The 23,505-nt window shown below is 46.7% G+C and overlaps 1 protein-coding gene across 1 annotated transcript in view; it reads left to right on the top strand.

The window, feature by feature from the left end:
- The window catches only part of LOC138304166 (eukaryotic translation initiation factor 3 subunit C-like), a 349,228-nt gene that overhangs the window by 152,198 nt on the left and 173,525 nt on the right, over window positions 1–23,505 (top strand). The window contains exons 9-11 of the mRNA XM_069243993.1: window positions 1,716–1,881; window positions 2,308–2,411; window positions 2,522–2,663. Coding sequence (XP_069100094.1) covers window positions 1,716–1,881; window positions 2,308–2,411; window positions 2,522–2,663 — 412 coding nt within the window. The remainder of the gene's footprint in view (window positions 1–1,715; window positions 1,882–2,307; window positions 2,412–2,521; window positions 2,664–23,505) is intronic.

Genomic DNA, 23,505 nt, shown 5'->3' with positions numbered 1-23,505 from the left:
AACCAACAATAACGGGGTGTTATGCGGTTTTCTATTGCCATAGTAAACAAATTGGTCTGTTTCATGCAACTTTTCAAAATATCATCTGATATCTACTTCATTTGCAGACCTTTGATCTAGCGTACACTTCAGTACAATTACATCTGGCTGCAGTTTCCCTCTACTTACCAAACAGACAGACAGCATTCATCACTGTTCAAAGTACCAGTCATTAAAGCATCCATGTTAGGACTTAAAGTAATTCCACCTAGGGTTACCCCTGCACCTACATGGAATCTTAATGTTGTACTTAGTAGACTTATGGGACCACCACTCAAACTGTTGCATAACTGCCCTCTCCAATTTCTATCTTGGAAGGCTGCTTTTTTAGTAGCTATCACTTCACTTAGATATGTTAGTGAGTTACAGGCATTAACCTTGGAAGAACCTTTCTTCCAAAAAGAAAGGGTCAAGGTAGTCCTTCGAAATAAGGCACTACCTTTGGTAGGAAATTTGGGTTCTTTTCACCTAAACTAATCAGTTGAATTGCCGGTTTCCTTTCTACAACTGAAATCAGATGTAAAAAGAGCTTTGATGTATATATTGATAGGACTAAAGAGTTTCGTAAACCAAACAACTTTTGTTGTTCCTCTCCATCACAGAGGATAACCCATATCGGGCATTTCAAGATGGATAACTGAATACATTCAATCATGTTATGCCAAAGGAAAAAAGGTTTTACACACCTCCTAGGGCACATTCTACTTCTAAAGTAGGAGCATAAATGGCTTTCTTTGCCAGTATACCAATAGCTGAAATCTGTAAAGCAACTACATGGTCGACTCCACACAACTTTACTTAACATTACTATGTGGATGTATTGGCATGCCAACAAGCAAATGTACGACATGCTGTGCTATGTACACTTTTTCAAATAACTGCAACACCCACAGCGTTAGCCACAGCTTTCTGAAGGGCTCTGCTTTACAGTCTATTCACAGCATGAAGCCACACATACCATAGAACGGATTATGTTACTTATCGTGTAAGCATCTGTTTGTGGCATGTAGTGCTGTAGATTCACATGTGCCTACCCTCCTCATTGGACACCTGTGGTCATTGCAGTGCTTTTCATATACTCTCATATGAACGGACATCTTGTTACTAACACTCACTCTGCATTCTCACCAGACTTTTGGGAAACAATCTAACAATGGAGTCCATACCCATGCGCACTATCACGGAGAGGAGTCCCCACTTTGCTTTGTGACTCGAAAGCCTTCTTTGAGGAAAAAACATTTGCACACATCTGGACCCAAGGCTAGATGGCAAGAATACGCAGAGCATTAGAATATACAGCACTACATACCATGAACAGATGCTTACAGGGTAACCTAATCCTTGCACACAAGAGGCTCTGTGGTTGTGAGGAGTTAAAACATCCATGTTTAAGAATGGGTTCAGAAAACCATATAAGTAATGGCATCGGCAGAGGCTGAGAAATGGACTCCAAGTACCCAAATGCCTTATTTGCCTTACAAGTAAAGTTGCCCTACTTCTGGAGTTGCATTCTAAGAGTTGGATATTACTCACCCAGTCCCGTTGCCTGTCACTGCTCCCTCTTCTGTGGCATTGAAGAGCATATCCCCTTTCGAAGCTTGGTGTTCTCACCCATTTTATGTTGAATTTAAGGATCCCTGTTGAATTTAAAGAGTCTGTTTTCATCCAATCCATAGGCCAATGACAGAGGAGGGGAAGAAGGCTGTTGAGAAGAAGAAAGAAGATAAGGTTAAGAAAAAGCATGACAGAAAAGGGAAGAAGATTCAAGAGGAAGATGATGAGCATGAAGAAGAAGCAGGTGGCGAATGGGAGAAAGTGAAAGGTGGTGTTCCGTTAGTCAAGGTAAGCTTGTAAAGAGGGGTCCCATTATATCATTCTGCTTTTATGCAATTGCAGTATCATTTTTGGCCTTATTGTCTCTTCAAGTAACTTTTCCCCTTCCGGGGTCTGTTTACTTCTGTAAATCTTTTCTTCTTTCACTTCCAGGTCCCTCTCCCCAAATGTACTTTGTTCTTGTTTCTCATGGCTACTGAACCTACTTAGATATACTTGCTTAGATCCATTTTACCCTGTAGTCGGGCACTGGATCAGGCAGATACTTGCCTCAAGTTGAAGATTAGTTCTTTGAGATATGCAATCCTAGTGAACGTAGCAGTGCTGGTTATAATAATTGGTAACTTCCATGTTTTCCTCTTCTCCCTAACCTTATTCTCTTCTCTTCTTACCATATTCACTCTCCATAGACTGACGCATTTGTTTGTTTTTTAGGAAAAGCCCAAAATGTTTGCCAAAGGCACAGAAATCACCCCTGTGATTGTGGTAAAGAAACTGAATGAGATCCTCCAGGCACGAGGCAAGAAGGGTACTGACAGGTGTGTGAGTACACCACGCTTGAGACCTGACCTTGTGAATTCTTCCTCAGAGAAATGCTAAAAACGTACATCCATCAGCTGTCTCATATGATGTAACCTTTCTCCCCCAGAGCGGCACAGATTGAGCTGCTTCACCTTCTGGCCAACATAGCAGCAGAGAACAACCTGGGTGAGGGTATCTCTGTAAAGATCAAGTTCAACATTGTGGCTTCCTTGTATGACTACAATCCCAACCTGGCAACCTTCATGAAGGTAAGCACATCTACCTCCTTTCTGACAGACCATATCCCCCTTTTTTTTCTGTCCACGATTTATCTTTTACACTCCTGCTGCTCCTTCACGCTGCGAATCATCCACTCATTATCGTTCCTGTCCCTAAAAAAACAAAAAAAAAAAAAAAATGCTCGCTCACTTTGACAATCCACTGAAGGCTTTAGATTATCTTTGCTCTTTGAGCATGTCTTTTGTATCTGTTCTGCTTATATCAATAGTTACATTTCAACACAAAGGCAAGGGTTAGGTGGGGCCTGAATGGGGACGTAACGGATGAGTTTTGAATAGGAAACAGAGTGCGCCAAGAGTTTGTCCTTGCTCCTTTGCATTTTATTCTGTATCTCAAAAACCTCAGTTCCCATCTCAGTATGTCCACGCAGGACATTGCTAAGGTTAAGGGTGCCGCTCTCCCAGCGCTTCGTTATGTGGATGACTGTGTTAATGGCATTCACACCGAATGTTTTCCGCAGACTTGTCAGTTTATTCGATCTTTTTGTACCTAACCTTGACGTACAAACCAATTTCACAAAATCATTTATCATGGGTCCAAGTTCACAATAATTTCTTCTATTACACCGGGTCTTAACGTACTAGCGTGTGTAAACACTTTTTCCTATTTGGGAATAACATTTAGTCTGGGTGGTTCTTGGAAACCGCATATTTTGCAGTGTAGAGTAAGAATGGCCAGGTTTGTCAGCTCTTTGTTAGGTATCCCCCGCCCTAGAGAAGTAATTGCATTGGAGCCTATGTTACAAATCTATAAAGTCCAGTGTATTACAAGTGCTATGTATGTGGGCGGGTGTCTGGGGTATTCATGACTGCCTTGCCCTGCAAAGGGAGGAAAATTGCTTCTGCAGGAAAATCCTGGGAGCCCCAATTTCATCTTTGCATTTCGTATGCCATAAAGAATTGGGACTGGACTATGTCCGACCTGATTTGAGTAAGACCTCTTTGTTCACGCTATCAGTGTGGTGTGCCGAGGAAGCAGCATTAACTAAAGATATTATTTTACATTGCCTTGCCAATGAAAAAGGTCTGCTAGTCCCCTGGTTGGCTTATGTGAAAAATGCTTTGTAAAATATTGACATGGGCTGTGCTTTTACCATTCCTTTGAAATGTGATGCTTTAAGTAAAAAGCATGTACAGATAGCATCACCAAATCGGCTCTCAGAAGCTAGAGGCAAGGAGAAACTGAGGCAGCCAACAGGTGCATCATACATAAATTTGACCTACAGCTCTGCACCAACCAACTATTTATGGGAATCCCCTGGGAGCGTTCTTTGTTCCGTTTTAGACAGACTCATTTCAATTTGTGTTGCCCTTCCCTTTTGGCTATCAGCACAAGTTGGATATGAGGAATTGCCCTTGTAATAATAGTTCTAAGCAGACTACATTGCATTTTTTATTTTGCTGTCAATTTTATACTTTATACACAAAACTCTTTCTTCCATGACTTTTGAAATCTAGAAACGTTAGGCAGTGTGCTGCAGACTATCGATTTCTTCAACAGTTGCCAGACGAAGAAACAAGCTTGTCTCACCATTTTTTTCCATCCATTTTTTGTGTACTGTAGGTCGTTTTGCAATTATGGAGATGCATGGTAGAACAGACTCCGTGACATTATGGATGTTTTTCTATTATCCTGATAAGGGAGCCGAAGTCTATTAATGGGAACACTTTTGTTTTGTCTTTTGTTATGACGGTCACATGTCTGTGAATCAATGGATATAGCTAGTCGGAAAAACAGGCAGCTGCATTGTCACTCACACAATATACATTTCTCCCCGTACTGGTTTGAGTTCATCCAATATCGTCACATAATTCACTTTACTTTCACGCGCTGCGATGTGGGAGAAGTTCTTAAATACAAATCCCCGTGTTAAAAAAGACACCAATTTGCCTGAAGACATAGCCTGACATTTGAACTGTCTTTGAAGCACAGCAAACCACAAGATAAATAGAGGTTCGATGGCATCTGTCGCTGTAGATACACATGTTGTGCCTAGCCCGCCATCTGGTGTTGGGTCGGAGTGTTACAAGTTGTTTTTCTTCGAAGAAGTCTTTCGAGTCACGGGACCGAGTGACTCCTCCTCTTTGTCTCTATTGCGCATGGGCGTCGACTCCATCTTCGATTGTTTTCTTTTCGCCATCGGGTTCGGACGTGTTCCTGTCGCTCCGAGTTTCGGAACGGAAAGTTAGCTAACTATCGGAAGATTACGTTGGTATTGTTGCGTTCGGGATCGGCTTAGATAGAATCGACACCGCATCGAAGTTTGAAGAGCTCCGGTGCCCTTCGGGGTAGCTTTCGATCCCCCGTCGGGGCCTGGTCGGCCCGACCGCGTGTAAAACAACGCTGATGGAACGGACCCCGTTCCGTTTCTGTCCCAAATGCCACAACAAATACCCGTATACAGACCAACATTTGGTCTGTAACCTGTGCCTGTCGCCTGAGCACAGTGAAGAGACTTGCGAGGCCTGTCGTGCGTTCCGGTCCCGAAAGACACTCCGTGACCGTCGAGCCAGAAGACTTCAGATGGCGTCCACGCCGACAGCACACCGAGAGTTCGAGGAACAAGAGGAAGAAGAAACCTTCTCGATCCACGAATCGGACTCCGAGGAATTCGACGATCAAAGAACTGTGAGTAAGACGTCGAAGACAACACACAAGAAAAGTGACAAGGCCCAGGGGATGCCACTGCCACCAGGCCATGGCTCGACCCATAAATTCGGTGACCGACCATCGGCACCGAAAAAGGCCGAAACAGTGCCGAGATCGTCCGACTCCGTTCGAGACACCAGCACGCAGCCTTCTCTGGACCGAGAAAGTGCTGCTGAAAAAGATCGACGCCGAGATAGCGGTGCCGAAACAGCTCGACGCCGAGACAGTGGCACAGAGGAAGATCGACGCCGAGAGGTTTCGACTCCAAAAAAGAAGAAAGTCACCTCGGAGCCGAAAAAGAATACAGACAGGGTTTCGGTACCGAAACGACCCGCAACCGACCCAGTTACCGGTTCCTATTCAGAGGAGCAATCACTGTCCTCTCAGATGCGAAAGCATAGATTTGAGGAAGAGTTGCAATCCACCGAAGTAGACCATACGCAGAAACGTATTTTCATACAGGAGGGAACAGGGAAAATAAGCACCCTTCCCTATTAGGAGAAAAAGGAGACTGGAGTTTCAAACAGACCAAGCACCACAAACAAAAATGGTGAAAAAGGTAACTCCGCCACCCTCTCCTCCACCTGTAACTAACGTTTCACCAGCACAAACTCCATCACATTCCCCGGCTCACACCACCGTGAGCCAAGGTGACCAGGACCAAGACGCTTGGGACTTATACGACGCCCCAGTGTCGGACAACAGTCCAGAGGCGTATCCCACAAAGCCCTCACCACCAGAAGACAGCACAGCATATTCACAAGTGGTGGCTAGAGCGGCAGAGTTCCACAACGTAAACCTCCACTCAGAACCAGTCGAGGATGACTTCTTATTCAACACCCTCTCCTCCACCCACAGCTCCTACCAAAGCCTGCCTATGCTCCCAGGAATGCTTCGGCACGCAAAGGAAATCTTCAAGGAGCCGGTCAAGAGTAGGGCAATAACACCAAGGATGGAAAAGAAATATAAAGCACCTCCCACAGACCCTGTTTTCATCACCACACAGCTGCCACCAGATTCCGTCGTAGTAGGAGCAGCTCGCAAGAGAGCCAACTCCCACACATCTGGGGATGCACCACCCCCAGATAAAGAGAGCCGCAAGTTCGATGCCGCCGGAAAGAGTCGCAGTACAGGCTGCAAACCAGTGGCGCATCGCTAACTCTCAAGCATTACTTGCGCGCTATGACAGAGCCCATTGGGACGAGATGCAACACCTCATTGAGCATCTACCCAAGTGTAGGAAGTTGGCTCTGTATGTGCTATTTCAAAGTAAGGAATAGCATGCACAGAGTCCAAGGGTTCCCCTTAGAGGTAAAATAGTGGTAAAAATAGATAATACTAATGCTCTATTTTGTGGTAGTGTGGTCGAGCAGTAGGCTTATCCAAGGAGTAGTGTTAAGCATTTGTTGTACATACACATAGACAATAAATGAGGTACACACACTCAGAGACAAATCCAGCCAATAGGTTTTGTATAGAAAAATATCTTTTCTTAGTTTATTTTAAGAACCACAGGTTCAAATTCTACATGTAATATCTCATTTGAAAGGTATTGCAGGTAAGTACTTTAGGAACTTTAAATCGTAAAAATTGCATGTATACTTTTCAAGTTATTGACAAATAGCTGTTTTAAAAGTGGACACTTAGTGCAATTTTCACAGTTCCTGGGGGAGGTAAGTTTTTGTTAGTTTTACCAGGTAAGTAAGACACTTACAGGGTTCAGTTCTTGGTCCAAGGTAGCCCACCGTTGGGGGTTCAGAGCAACCCCAAAGTCACCACACCAGCAGCTCAGGGCCGGTCAGGTGCAGAGTTCAAAGTGGTGCCCAAAACACATAGGCTAGAATGGAGAGAAGGGGGTGCCCCGGTTCTGGTCTGCTTGCAGGTAAGTACCCGCGTCTTCGGAGGGCAGACCAGGGGGGTTTTGTAGGGCACCGGGGGGGACACAAGTCCACACAGAAATTTCACCCTCAGCGGCGCGGGGGCGGCCGGGTGCAGTGTAGAAACAAGCGTCGGGTTCGCAATGTTAGTCTATGAGAGATCTCGGGATCTCTTCAGCGCTGCAGGCAGGCAAGGGGGGGGGTTCCTCGGGGAAACCTCCACTTGGGCAAGGGAGAGGGACTCCTGGGGGTCACTTCTCCAGTGAAAGTCCGGTCCGTCAGGTCCTGGGGGCTGCGGGTGCAGGGTCTCTCCCAGGCGTCGGGACTTTAGGTTCAAAGAGTCGCGGTCAGGGGAAGCCTCGGGATTCCCTCTGCAGGCGGCGCTGTGGGGGCTCAGGGGGGACAGGTTTTGGTACTCACAGTATCAGAGTAGTCCTGGGGCCCCTCCTGAGGTGTTGGATCGCCACCAGCCGAGTCGGGGTCGCCGGGTGCAGTGTTGCAAGTCTCACGCTTCTTGCGGGGAGCTTGCAGGGATCTTTAAAGCTGCTGGAAACAAAGTTGCAGCTTTTCTTGGAGCAGGTCCGCTGTCCTCGGGAGTTTCTTGTCTTTTCGAAGCAGGGGCAGTCCTCAGAGGATGTCGAGGTCGCTGGTCCCTTCGGAAGGCGTCGCTGGAGCAGGATCTTTGGAAGGCAGGAGACAGGCCGGTGAGTTTCTGGAGCCAAGGCAGTTGTCGTCTTCTGGTCTTCCTCTGCAGGGGTTTTTCAGCTAGGCAGTCCTTCTTCTTGTAGTTGCAGGAATCTAATTTTCTAGGGTTCAGGGTAGCCCTTAAATACTAAATTTAAGGGCGTGTTTAGGTATGGGGGGTTAGTAGCCAATGGCTACTAGCCCTGAGGGTGGGTACACCCTCTTTGTGCCTCCTCCCAAGGGGAGGGGGTCACAATCCTAACCCTATTGGGGGAATCCTCCATCTGCAAGATGGAGGATTTCTAAAAGTTAGAGTCACTTCAGCTCAGGACACCTTAGGGGCTGTCCTGACTGGCCAGTGACTCCTCCTTGTTTTTCTCATTATTTTCTCCGGCCTTGCCGCCAAAAGTGGGGCCTGGCCGGAGGGGGCGGGCAACTCCACTAGCTGGAGTGTCCTGCTGGGTTGGCAAAAAGGAGGTGAGCCTTTGAGGCTCACCGCCAGGTGTGACAATTCCTGCCTGGGGGAGGTGTTAGCATCTCCACCCAGTGCAGGCTTTGTTACTGGCCTCAGAGTGACAAAGGCACTCTCCCCATGGGGCCAGCAACATGTCTCGGTTTGTGGCAGGCTGCTAAAACTAGTCAGCCTACACAGATAGTCGGTTAAGTTTCAGGGGGCACCTCTAAGGTGCCCTCTGGGGTGTATTTTACAATAAAATGTACACTGGCATCAGTGTGCATTTATTGTGCTGAGAAGTTTGATACCAAACTTCCCAGTTTTCAGTGTAGCCATTATGGTGCTGTGGAGTTCGTGTTTGACAGACTCCCAGACCATATACTCTTATGGCTACCCTGCACTTACAATGTCTAAGGTTTTGTTTAGACACTGTAGGGGTACCATGCTCATGCACTGGTACCCTCACCTATGGTATAGTGCACCCTGCCTTAGGGCTGTAAGGCCTGCTAGAGGGGTGTCTTACCTATACTGCATAGGCAGTGAGAGGCTGGCATGGCACCCTGAGGGGAGTGCCATGTCGACTTACTCGTTTTGTCCTCACTAGCACACACAAGCTGGTAAGCAGTGTGTCTGTGCTGAGTGAGAGGTCTCCAGGGTGGCATAAGACATGCTGCAGCCCTTAGAGACCTTCCTTGGCATCAGGGCCCTTGGTACTAGAAGTACCAGTTACAAGGGACTTATCTGGATGCCAGGGTCTGCCAATTGTGGATACAAAAGTACAGGTTAGGGAAAGAACACTGGTGCTGGGGCCTGGTTAGCAGGCCTCAGCACACTTTCAATTGTAAACATAGCATCAGCAAAGGCAAAAAGCCAGGGGGCAACCATGCCAAGGAGGCATTTCCTTACACCAAGGAACTACAAAAGACAGCGAAGCAGGTGGTTGAGGAAGGACAGAACATATCTAATAATCAGATACGCTCCTCTATGGACGCAGCGGACACAGCTGCGAGAACAATTAACACATCTGTGACTATAAGAAGGCACGCATGGCTACGAACATCTGGTTTTAAACCAGAGATACAGCAGGCAGTGCTCAATATGCCATTCAATGAGAAACAACTGTTCGGACCAGAGGTGGACACGGCAATTGAGAAACTGAAAAAGGACACTGACACTGCTAAAGCCATGGGCGCACTCTACTCCCCGCAGAGCAGAGGCACTTACAGCACCTTCCGCAAGACAACCTTTAGAGGGGGGTTTCGGGGTCAGGCCACACAGGCCAGCACCTCACAGGCAACACCGTCCAGCTACCAGGGACAGTACAGGGGAGGCTTTCGGGGCCAATACAGAGGAGGACAATTCCCTAGGAATAGGGGAAAATTTCAAAGCCCCAAAACCCCTACAACCAAGCAGTGACTCACATGTCACTCATCCCCTCCACACAACACCAGTGGAGGGAAGAATAGGTCATTATTACCAAGCATGGGAGGAAATAACTACAGACACTTGGGTCTTAGCAATTATCCAACATGGTTATTGCATAGAATTTCTACAAATCCCTCCAAACATACCACCAAAAGCACAGAATTTATCAAAACAACATTCCGACCTTCTAGAAATAGAAGTCCAAGCATTATTGCAAAAGAATGCAATCGAACTAGTACCAGAGACACAAATAAACACAGGAGTTTATTCACTGTACTTCTTAATACCAAAAAAGGACAAAACACTGAGACCAATCCTAGACCTCAGAATACTAAACACCTACATCAAATCAGAACACTTTCACATGGTCACGCTACAAGAAGTGTTACCATTGCTAAAACTACAGGACTACATGACAACCTTAGACCTCAAAGACGCGCATTTCCATATACCAATACATCAATCGCACAGGAAATACCTAAGGTTTGTATTCAAAGGAATACATTAGCAATTCAACGTATTGCCGTTTGGTTTAACAACCGCACCAAGAGTCTTTACAAAATGTTTAGCAGTGCTGGCTGCACACATCAGAAGGCAGCAAATACACGTATTCCCGTATCTAGACGACTGGCTAATCAAGACCAACTCACTGACAAGGTGCTCACACCACACAAATCAGGTCATACAAAACCTCTACAAACTTGGTTTCACCGTCAACTTTGCAAAATCACACATTCTGCAGTGCAAAGTACAACAATACCTAGGAGCCATAATAGACACAACAAAAGGACTAGCCACTCCAAGTCCACAAAGAATTCAAAACTTCAACAATATCATACAACGCATGTATCCAACACAAAAAATACAAGCAAAAATGATATTACAACTCCTAGGCATGATGTCCTCATGCATAGCCATTGTCCCAAACGCAAGACTGCACATGAGGCCCTTACAACAGTGCCTAGCATCACAATGGTCACAAGCACAGGGTCACCTTCTAGATCTGGTGTTGATAGACCGCCAAACATATCTCTCGCTTCTATGGTGGAACAGTATAAATTTCAACAAAGGGCGGCCTTTCCAAGACCCAGTGCCACAATACGTAATAACAACAGATGCTTCCATGACGGGGTGGGGAGCACACCTCGATCAACACAGCATACAAGGACAATGGAACGTTCATCAAACAAAACTGCATATAAATCACCTAGAACTGCTAGCAGTTTTTCAAGCACTAAAGGTTTTCCAACCAATCATAACTCACAAATACATTCTTGTCAAAACAGACAACATGACAACAATGTATTATCTAAACAAACAGCGGGGGACACACTCAACGCAGTTGAGCCTTCTAGCACAGAAGATATGGCGATGGGCAATTCACAACCACATTCGCCTAATAGCACAGTTTATTCCAGGGATCCAGAATCAACTTGCAGACAATCTCTCTCGAGATCACCAACAGGTCCATGAATGGGAAATTCACCCCCAAATTCTAAACACTTACTTCAGACTCTGGGGAACACCTCAAATAGACTTGTTTGCAACAAGAGAGAACGCAAAATGCCAAAACTTTGCATCCAGATACCCACACAGGCAGTCCCAAGGCAATGCCCTATGGATGAACTGGTCAGGGATATTTGCATACGCTTTTCCCACTCTCCCTCTCCTTCCTTATCTAGTAAACAAATTGAGTCAAAACAAACTCAAACTCATATTGATAGCACCAACTTGGGCAAGGCAACCCTGGTACACAACACTGCTAGACCTATCAGTAGTACCCCACATCAAATTGCCCAACAGGCCAGATCTGTTAACACAACACAACACAACCAACAGATCAGGCATCCAGATCCAGCATCGCTGAATCTAGCAATCTGGCTCCTGAAATCCTAGAATTCGGACACTTAGAACTTACACAAGAATGTATGGAAGTCATAAAGCAAGCCAGAAGGCCATCCACTAGGCACTGCTATGCAAGCAAATGGAAGAGGTTTGTTTGCTACTGCCATCATAATCAAATCCAACCATTACACGCATCTCCAAAGGATGTAGTTGCTTACTTGCTACACTTACAAAAATCTAACCTAGCTTTCTCTTCCATTAAAATACACCTTGCGGCAGTATCTGCATACCTGCAGATTACCTATTCAACTTCACTATATAGGATACCAGTCATTAAAGCATTTATGGAAGGCCTTAAAAGAATTATACCACCAAGAACACCACCCGTTCCTTCATGGAACCTCAATGTTGTCTTAACAAGACTCATGGGTCCACCTTTTGAACCCATGCACTCTTGCGAAATACAGTTCCTAACCTGGAAAGTTGCATTTCTCATCGCCATCACATCTCTACCAAGAGTAAGCGAAATTCAAGCGTTTACAATACAAGAACCTTTTATCCAACTACACAGAAATAATGTAGTCCTAAGGACTAATCCTAAATTTTTACCAAAGGTTATTTCACCGTTCCACCTAAATCAAACGGTAGAACTACCAGTGTTCTTCCCACAGCCAGATTCCGTAGCTGAGAGGGCACTACATACATTAGATGTCAAAAGAGCATTAATGTACTACATTGACAGAACAAAAAACATCAGAAAAACTAAACAGCTATTTATTGCATTCCAGAAACCTCATGCAGGAAACCCAGTATCAAAACAAGGTATAGCCAGATGGATAGTTAAGTGCATCCAAATCTGTTACCTTAAAGCAAAACGACAGCTGCCCATTACACCAAGGGCACACTCAACCAGAAAAAAAGGTGCCACCATGGCCTTTCTAGGAAATATTCCAATGCACGAAATATGTAAGGCAGCCACATGGTCTACGCCTCACACCTTCACCAAGCACTACTGTGTAGACGTGCTATCCGCACAACAAGCCACAGTAGGTCAAGCCGTGTTAAGAACCTTATTTCAAACTACTTCCACTCCTACAGGCTGAGCCACCGCTTTTGGGGAGATAACTGCTTACTAGTCTAGGCACAACATGTGTATTTACAGCGACAGATGCCATCGAACTGAAAATGTCACTTACCCAGTGTACATCTGTTCGTGGCATCAGTCGCTGAAGATTCACATGTGCCCACCCGCCTCCCCGGGAGCCTGTAGCAGTTCGGAAGTTAGCCTCAGCTTTGTACATTTGTAAATATATTATTTAAACCTTAAATAGGTACATACTTAGTCACTCCATTGCATGGGCACTATTACTGCAACACAACTCCTACCTCACCCTCTGCGGGGAAAACAATCGAAGATGGAGTCGACGCCCATGCGCAATGGAGACAAAGAGGAGGAGTCACTCGGTCCCGTGACTCGAAAGACTTCTTCGAAGAAAAACAACTTGTAACACTCCGACCCAACACCAGATGGCGGGCTAGGCACAACATGTGAATCTTCAGCGACTGATGCCACGAACAGATGTACACTGGGTAAGTGACATTTTCATTTAAAGGCACCTTTATGTATTGCTTGGAATTTAATGACCCACCAAAAATTGGCTTGAGTTGTGACCCACAGTTGGGGAAACATTGGTTTAAGGCCATACACTATCGAGACCCCGAATGCCTCAGAATATCTCTCAAAATACTGGGAGCAAAAAGAGCATAAAAAATGTTGATAAGCTGTGCCTAAAAACAATAGATTAAACCTTATAAAGTGTAATGTGCACTTGGATCCTTAAGGTGAGAGAGTGCAATGCAATCTTAGGATAAGTGCTGTGTAAGTGTGATGGGGGTGGGTTCCAGGAGGACAGTTGAAGGGAAGCAGAAGCAGTTCTGTTATTGGTAGTCTTTGTATACAACATAGTATTGGTCAATAAATACTTGCTGTTCGGTGCTGTAGTATTTTCTACTCTGAATTTACCAAGTGGTGCTTCCTAAAGACCATACATTTCTAATGGCCTTTAGCACAACAAAAGGATTTGTTCTAAAAGAAGAGGATGCCTTTTGACTTGGTGAGTGCAGAGGCTGTCTGAAAGCGAATAATGGAGATGCATAAAGGGGTGATGGGTGCCATAGCTTTTCAGGGTGTCATCCTGGTGTATGGGAAGAATTTATTAGAGATAATGGTTTTGGATGATAAAGCTTTGACATCAAGATTGACCTAATGCCAGTTTGATCTCGACAGTGTTGAGTACCTAGGTCACAGCATCTTGGTGGATGATATAAGACCTAAAAACAACCACATCGAGGTCTGTCTGGGTGCTTCCGTTATGAAGTCGAAGGATACGTTTACTTCTTTTTTAGGACAAACTTATTTATATTGCAAATTTAACAATGATGCACAGAAAACAGAACCCTTTAGGTTAATGAAGAAGGACTCTAAGTTTGTGATAGGTTCCCAGCAAGAAACCATGTTTGAACAGCATAATTGTGAAATTGTAGGTGCTCTTGATCTGCAACAGTTTGTGGTATGGAAGGAATACATAATAAGTGTGGATGCAAGTGGTTTGGGCATTTGGAGCCATATTAATGCAAACAGATGGCAAGAGAGTGAATTGTTTCATATGGTTCAATAACGTTGAGGGAAGCGATAAGGAATACCTCCGTGGGAGGAAGAGTCAGTAGTGTGCACGTAGGCTGCTGAACTCTATAAGATGAAATACGTATTAGAGACAGCCCTAAAGTAATTAGTTAATATTTTGTCATCAAGAGGATGGAAAGACCATGACGGCCCAGTTGGCCAAACAGGCAGCTAAATTACAAGCCTCCAGTTCTGTAGTATATTATGGATCTAGTGCAAGAGTACATATGGATTAAATGCCCAGAATACAGATTGAGGAATTCTGTTCAGCCTGCAGAGCCTCGCTCTTGTGTCTCAAAAAAGCTTCTGTGAAGAAAAACAACTTGTAACACTCCGAGCCCAACACTAGATGGCAAAATATACACAGCATGTGACTCTGTAACAATACACGCCACGAACAGATGTACACTGGGTATATGTAAATATGTGTTCGATGGCATGTGTAGCTGCAGATACACATGCTATGCATATTTTCCGCCATCTAGTGTTGGGCCTCCGCCATCTAGTGTTGGGCCCGGAGTGTTAGGAGTTGTTTTTCTTCAAAGAAGTCTTTTTTCGAGTCATGGGATCGAGTGGCTCCTCCTCTTGGTAATGGTGCGCATGGGCATACACTCCTTTTAGATTGTTTTCTGTCCGCTGTCTGGTTTGGACGTGTTTCCTCTCGCTCCGAGACTTTCGATTCGGAAACTTTATATTAACTTTATTCTACCGTCGCTATTGTTTTGATCGCGTTTCCATCTGTAATCAAGCCGATAGTACCGTCGGAAACCAGAAAACACCCTTTTGGGCACTCACACCCTACTTTGGCCTGTTCAGTCCTACCACGCCATACCCTGATGGATCGGACTCCATTCCGATTCTGTCCGATGCCACGCGAAATTCCCTTACATCGATCAACACGTGGTATGTAATCTTTGCCTTTCTCCTGAACATCGAGAGGAAGATTGTGAAGCTTGTCGGTCGTTCCGGTCGAAAGACACAACGTGACTGGAGATCAAGGAGACTCAAGATGGTGTCTCAGCGTACAGAGTCCACCGACACCTTAGAGGAAGAGCAGGCACAGACTGCTGTTTCAATTCAGGACATCGACTCGGATGAAGACAGCCAACCGATCACTGCGGCTCAGCATGTGAGTATACCTGCCCCTACGCCCACTACCAAAAGACCTATTAAGGCCTTGGGCGCACCACTGCCAGAAAGCCATGGTTCCACCCAAATGAAAATTGTTGCGACCGACCTTCGTGTTCAGCGCGAAAAAAGGCCAAGTCACCACATCAACAGGCCACACCTGTTTCGATGCCAGAGTCGAGCAAACACATTAAAAGCTCCACATCCGAGCCGACGTCCACACACTTCAGAGTCGAAAATGTAACATCTGGCTTCGGAGCCGAAATCACAGGCTGTATATTCGGGACTGTAAAAATTAGTTACCATTTCGGAGCTGAAAGAAATCCTTCTATACAGAGGAGAAAGGACTTTTTGAGCCGATTAAAACACAATTCAAAAATAATTACTGAACATTCCTCCAAAGGAGTTAAAACATCTGAATATCATTCTGAGGACTCTGATATCCAGCCAATCCTGGAGATTATGGACAGTAAACCAAGAAGGATACATATCGATAAGACTGAGAAAATTATTGCTTCACCTCCTCCGCAAACCAAGAGAAAGCTGGTGTTTCAAGAGACTCTTGATACTGCTCCACCACCAGCAAAGAAAGGAGAATCCATCACCTTTACAGCTTTCTCCACCACATTTGCCACAGCTTTCTTCTACCCACCACCATTGCCCTCACCAACACATTCTCATACATATTCACGTGGAGATACAGTGGACCCCTGGAACTTATATGACCCAGTCCATTTACCATTAAATGACCCATATCTCTATCCGTCCAAACCTTCACCACCAGAGGATAGTACGGCTTACACTCAGGTCATTTCTAGAGCAGCTGTATACCATGGAGTTCAGATGCATGCTGAGCCTTTGGAGGAGGATTTTCTTTTTAACACATTTGTAGGAAGTTGGCTCTGTATGTGCTATTTCAAAGTAAGGAATAGCATGCACAGAGTCCAAGGGTTCCCCTTAGAGGTAAAATAGTGGTAAAAATAGATAATACTAATGCTCTATTTTGTGGTAGTGTGGTCGAGCAGTAGGCTTATCCAAGGAGTAGTGTTAAGCATTTGTTGTACATACACATAGACAATAAATGAGGTACACACACTCAGAGACAAATCCAGCCAATAGGTTTTTATATAGAAAAATATCTTTTCTTAGTTTATTTTAAGAACCACAGGTTCAAATTCTACATGTAATAGCTCGTTCGAAAGGTATTGCAGGTAAGTACTTTAGGAACTTCAAATCATCAAAATTGCATGTATACTTTTCAAGTTATTGACAAATAGCTGTTTTAAAAGTGGACACTTAGTGCAATTTTCACAGTTCCTAGGGGAGGTAAGTTTTGATTAGTTTTTCCAGGTAAGTAAGACACTTACAGGGTTCAGTTCTTGGTCCAAGGTAGCCCACCGTTGGGGGTTCAGAGCAACCCCAAAGTCACCACACCAGCAGCTCAGGGCCGGTCAGGTGCAGAGTTCAAAGTGGTGCCCAAAACACATAGGCTAGAATGGAGAGAAGGGGGTGCCCCGGTTCCGGTCTGCTTGCAGGTAAGTACCCGCGTCTTCGGAGGGCAGACCAGGGGGGTTTTGTAGGGCACCGGGGGGGACACAAGTCCACACAGAAATTTCACCCTCAGCGGCGCGGGGGCGGCCGGGTGCAGTGTAGAAACAAGCGTCGGGTTTGTAATGGAAGTCAATGGGAGATCTAGGGATCTCTTCAGCGCTGCAGGCAGGCAAGGGGGGGGTTCCTCGGGGAAACCTCCACTTGGTCAAGGGAGAGGGACTCCTGGGGGTCACTCCTCCAGTGAAAGTCCGGTCCTTCAGGTCCTGGGGGCTGCGGGTGCAGGGTCTCTCCCAGGTGTCGGGACTTTGGATTCAAGGAGTCGCGGTCAGGGGAAGCCTCGGGATTCCCTCTGCAGGCGGCGCTGTGGGGGCTCAGGGGGGACAGGTTTTGGTACTCACAGTATCAGAGTAGTCCTGGGGTCCCTCCTGAGGCGTCGGATCTCCACCAGCCGAGTCGGGGTCGCCGGGTGCAGTGTTGCAAGTCTCACGCTTCTTGCGGGGAGCTTGCAGGGTTCTTTAAAGCTGCGGGAAACAAAGTTGCAGCTTTTCTTGGAGCAGGTCCGCTGTCCTCGGGAGTTTCTTGTCTTTTCGAAGCAGGGGCAGTCCTCAGAGGATGTCGAGGTCGCTGGTCCCTTCGGAAGGCGTCGCTGGAGCAGGATCTTTGGAAGGCAGGAGACAGGCCGGTGAGTTTCTGGAGCCAAGGCAGTTGTCGTCTTCTGGTCTTCCTCTGCAGGGGTTTTTCAGCTAGGCAGTCCTTCTTCTTGTAGTTGCAGGAATCTAATTTTCTAGGGTTCAGGGTAGCCCTTAAATACTAAATTTAAGGGCGTGTTTAGGTCTGGGGGGTTAGTAGCCAATGGCTACTAGCCCTGAGGGTGGGTACACCCTCTTTGTGCCTCCTCCCAAGGGGAGGGGGTCACAATCCTAACCCTATTGGGGGAATCCTCCATCTGCAAGATGGAGGATTTCTAAAAGTTAGAGTCACCTCAGCTCAGGACACCTTAGGGGCTGTCCTGACTGGCCAGTGACTCCTCCTTGTTATTCTCATTATTTTCTCCGGCCTTGCCGCCAAAAGTGGGGCCTGGCCGGAGGGGGCGGGCAACTCCACTAGCTGGAGTGTCCTGCTGGGTTGGCACAAAGGAGGTGAGCCTTTGAGGCTCACCGCCAGGTGTGACAATTCCTGCCTGGGAGAGGTGTTAGCATCTCCACCCAGTGCAGGCTTTGTTACTGGCCTCAGAGTGACAAAGGCACTCTCCCCATGGGGCCAGCAACATGTCTCGGTTTGTGGCAGGCTGCTAAAACTAGTCAGCCTACACAGATAGTCGGTTAAGTTTCAGGGGGCACCTCTAAGGTGCCCTCTGTGGTGTATTTTACAATAAAATGTACACTGGCATCAGTGTGCATTTATTGTGCTGAGAAGTTTGATACCAAACTTCCCAGTTTTCAGTGTAGCCATTATGGTGCTGTGGAGTTCGTGTTTGACAGACTCCCAGACCATATACTCTTATGGCTACCCTGCACTTACAATGTCTAAGGTTTTGTTTAGACACTGTAGGGGTACCATGCTCATGCACTGGTACCCTCACCTATGGTATAGTGCACCCTGCCTTAGGGCTGTAAGGCCTGCTAGAGGGGTGTCTTACCTATACTGCATAGGCAGTGAGAGGCTGGCATGGCACCCTGAGGGGAGTGCCATGTCGACTTACTCGTTTTGTCCTCACTAGCACACACAAGCTGGCAAGCAGTGTGTCTGTACTGAGTGAGAGGTCTCCAGGGTGGCATAAGACATGCTGCATCCCTTAGAGACCTTCCTTGGCATCAGGGCCCTTGGTACTAGAAGTACCAGTTACAAGGGACTTATCTGGATGCCAGGGTCTGCCAATTGTGGATACAAAAGTACAGGTTAGGGAAAGAACACTGGTGCTGGGGCCTGGTTAGCAGGCCTCAGCACACTTTCAATTGTAAACATAGCATCAGCAAAGGCAAAAAGTCAGGGGGCAACCATGCCAAGGAGGCATTTCCTTACACAACCCCCCCCCAAACGAAAGAGGATGAGACTAACCTTTCCCAAGAGAGTCTTCATTTTCTAAGTGGAAGAACCTGGAAAGGCCATCTGCATTGGCATGGGCAGTCCCAGGTCTGTGTTCCACTATAAAGTCCATTCCCTGTAGGGAGATGGACCACCTCAACAGTTTAGGATTTTCACCTTTCATTTGCATCAGCCATTTGAGAGGTCTGTGGTCAGTTTGAACTAGGAAGTGAGTCCCAAAGAGGTATGGTCTCAGCTTCTTCAGGGACCAAACCACAGCAAAGGCCTCCCTCTCAATGGCACTCCAACGCTGCTCCCTGGGGAGTAACCTCCTGCTAATGAAAGCAACAGGCTGGTCAAGGCCATCATCATTTGTTTGGGACAAAACTGCCCCTATCCCATGTTCAGAGGCATCAGTCTGCACAATGAACTGCTTAGAATAATCTGGAGCTTTGAGAACTGGTGCTGAGCACATTGCCTGTTTCAGGGTGTCAAAGGCCTGTTGGCAGTCCACAGTCCAGTTCACTTTCTTGGGCATTTTCTTGGAGGTGAGCTCAGTGAGGGCTGTCACAATGGATCCATATCCCTTCACAAACCTCCTGTAGTACCCAGTCAAGCCAAGGAATGCCCTGACTTGAGTCTGGGTTTTTGGAGCTACCCAGTCCAGAATAGTCTGGATCTTGGGTTGGAGTGGCTGAACTTGGCCTCCACCTACAAGGTGTCCCAAGTAAACCACAGTTCCCTGCCCTATCTGGCATTTGGATGCCTTGATAGAGAGGCCTGCAGACTGCAGAGCCTTCAAAACCTTCCTCAGGTGGACCAGGTGATCCTGCCAGGTGGAGCTAAAGACAGCAATATCATCAAGATAAGCTGTGCTAAAGGACTCCAAGCCAGCAAGGACTTGATTCACCAACCTTTGGAAGGTGGCAGGGGCATTCTTTAAACCAAAGGGCATAACAGTAAACTGATAATGCCCATCAGGTGTGGAGAATGCTGTCTTTTCTTTTGCTCCAGGTGCCATTTTTATTTGCCAGTACCCTGCTGTCAAGTCAAAGGTACTTAGAAATTTGGCAGCACCTAATTTATCAATGAGCTCATCAGCTCTTGGAATTGGATGAGCATCTGTCTTGGTGACAGAATTGAGCCCTCTGTAGTCCACACAAAACCTCATCTCTTTCTTTCCATCTGTGGTGTGAGGTTTGGGGACTAAGACCACTGGGCTAGCCCAGGGGCTGTCAGAGCGCTCAATGACTCCCAATTCCAGCATCTTGTGGACTTCCACCTTGATGCTTTCCTTAACATGGTCAGACTGTCTAAAGATTTTGTTCTTGACAGGCATGCTGTCTCCTGTGTCCACATCATGGGTACACAGGTGTGTCTGACCAGGGGTTAAGGAGAAGAGTTCAGGAAACTGTTGTAGGACTCTCCTACAATCAGCTTGCTGTTGGCCAGAGAGGGTGTCTGAGTAGATCACTCCATCTACTGTACCATCTTTTGGGTCTGATGACAGAAGATCAGGGAGAGGTTCACTCTCTGCCTCCTGATCCTCATCTGTTACCATCAACAGATTGACATCAGCCCTGTCGTGGAAGAGCTTAAGGCGGTTTACATGGATCACCCTTTTGGGGCTCCTGCTTGTGCCCAGGTCCACCAAGTAGGTGACCTGACTCTTCCTCTCTAGTACTGGGTAAGGGCCACTCCATTTGTCCTGGAGTGCCCTGGGAGCCACAGGCTCCAGAACCCAGACTTTCTGCCCTGGTTGGAACTCAACCAGTGCAGCCTTTTGGTCATACCAAAACTTCTGGAGCTGTTGGCTGGCCTCAAGGTTTTTGGTTGCCTTTTCCATGTACTCTGCCATTCTAGAGCGAAGGCCAAGTACATAGTCCACTATGTCCTGTTTAGGCTCATGGAGAGGTCTCTCCCAGCCTTCTTTAACAAGGGCAAGTGGTCCCCTTACAGGATGACCAAACAGAAGTTCAAAGGGTGAGAACCCTACTCCCTTCTGTGGTACTTCCCTGTAAGCGAAAAGCAGACATGGCAGGAGGACATCCCATCTCCTTTTGAGTTTTTCTGGGAGCCCCATGATCATGCCCTTTAATGTCTTGTTGAATCTCTCAACCAAGCCATTAGTTTGTGGATGGTATGGTGTAGTGAATTTATAAGTCACTCCACACTCATTCCACATGTGCTTTAGGTATGCTGACATGAAGTTGGTACCTCTGTCAGACACCACCTCCTTAGGGAAACCCACTCTGGTAAAGATACCAATGAGGGCCTTGGCTACTGCAGGGGCAGTAGTCGACCTAAGGGGAATAGCTTCAGGATACCTGGTAGCATGATCCACTACTACCAGGATATACATATTTCCTGAGGCTGTGGGAGGTTCCAGTGGACCAACTATGTCCACACCCACTCTTTCAAAGGGCACCCCCACCACTGGAAGTGGAATGAGGGGGGCCTTTGGATGCCCACCTGTCTTACCACTGGCTTGACAGGTGGGGCAGGAGAGGCAAAACTCCTTAACCATGTTGGACATATTGGGCCAGTAGAAGTGGTTGACTAACCTCTCCCACGTCTTGGTTTGTCCCAAATGTCCAGCAAGGGGAATGTCATGGGCCAATGTTAGGATGAACTCTCTGAACAGCTGAGGCACTACCACTCTCCTAGTGGCACCAGGTTTGGGGTCTCTGGCCTCAGTGTACAGGAGCCCATCTTCCCAATAGACCCTATGTGTTCCATTTTTCTTGCCTTTGGACTCTTCAGCAGCTTGCTGCCTAAGGCCTTCAAGAGAGGGACAGGTTTCTTGTCCCTTACACAGCTCTTCCCTTGAGGGTCCCCCTGGGCCTAAGAGCTCAACCTGATAAGGTTCAAGCTCCAAAGGCTCAGTTCCCTCAGAGGGCAGAACTTCTTCCTGAGAAGAGAGGTTCCCTTTCTTTGGCTGTGTTGCAGTTGGTTTCCCAACTGACTTTCCTGTTCTCTTGGTAGGCTGGGCCATTTTTCCAGACTCCAGCTCTACTTTTTCACCCCGTGCCTTGCATTGTGCTCTTGTTTTCACACACACCAGTTCAGGGATACCCAGCATTGCTGCATGGGTTTTTAGCTCTACCTCAGCCCATGCTGAGGACTCCAGGTCATTTCCAAGCAGACAGTCCACTGGGATATTTGAGGAGACCACCACCTGTTTCAGGCCATTGACCCCTCCCCATTCTAAAGTAACCATTGCCATGGGATGTACTTTTCTCTGATTGTCAGCGTTGGTGACTGTGTAAGTTTTTCCAGTCAGGTATTGGCCAGGGGAAACCAGTTTCTCTGTCACCATGGTGACACTGGCACCTGTATCCCTCAGGCCCTCTATTCTAGTCCCATTAATTAAGAGTTGCTGTCTGTATTTTTGCATGTTAGGCGGCCAGACAGCTAGTGTGGCTAAATCCACCCCACCCTCAGAAACTAGAGTAGCTTCAGTGTGGACCCTGATTTGCTCTGGGCACACTGTTGATCCCACTTGGAGACTAGCCATACCAGTGTTACCTGGATGGGAGTTTGGAGTGGAACCTTTCTTGGGACAGGCCTTGTCTCCAGTTTGGTGTCCATGCTGTTTACAGCTATGACACCAGGCCTTTTTGGGATCAAAGTTTTTACCCTTGTACCCATTGTTTTGTGAAGAGGCTCTGGGCCCACCCTCCTGTGCAGGTTTTTGGGGGCCTGTAGAAGACTCTTTACTATTTTTAGTTTTGGTTGTCTCATCACCCTTCTGCTGGGGAGTCTTTGTGACCCCTTTCTTTTGGTCACCCCCTGTTGAAGTCTTGGACACCCTTGTCTTGACCCAATGGTCCGCCTTCTTTCCCAATTCTTGGGGAGAAATTGGTCCTAGGTCTACCAGATGCTGATGCAGTTTATCATTGAAACAATTACTTAACAGGTGTTCTTTCACAAATAAATTGTACAGCCCATCATAATTACTTACACCACTGCCTTGAATCCAACCATCTAGTGTTTTCACTGAGTAGTCAACAAAGTCAACCCAGGTCTGGCTCGAGGATTTTTGAGCCCCCCTGAACCTAATCCTGTACTCCTCAGTGGAGAATCCAAAGCCCTCAATCAGGGTACCCTTCATGAGGTCATAAGATTCTGCGTCTTGTCCAGAGAGTGTGAGGAGTCTATCCCTACACTTTCCTGTGAACATTTCCCAAAGGAGAGCACCCCAGTGAGATCTGTTCACTTTTCTGGTTACACAAGCCCTCTCAAAAGCTGTGAACCATTTGGTGATGTCATCACCATCTTCATATTTAGTTACAATCCCTTTGGGGATTTTCAACATGTCAGGAGAATCTCTGACCCTATTTATGTTGCTGCCACCATTGATGGGTCCTAGGCCCATCTCTTGTCTTTCCCTCTCTATGGCTAGGATCTGTCTTTCCAAAGCCAATCTTTTGGCCATCCTGGCTAACTGGATGTCCTCTTCACTGGAGTTATCCTCAGTGATTTCAGAG

Source organism: Pleurodeles waltl, chromosome 7 (assembly GCF_031143425.1).
Source record: "Pleurodeles waltl isolate 20211129_DDA chromosome 7, aPleWal1.hap1.20221129, whole genome shotgun sequence".
In the NCBI taxonomy this organism is placed as follows: domain Eukaryota; kingdom Metazoa; phylum Chordata; class Amphibia; order Caudata; family Salamandridae; genus Pleurodeles; species Pleurodeles waltl.
This window is presented reverse-complemented; position numbering and strand designations above follow the sequence as displayed.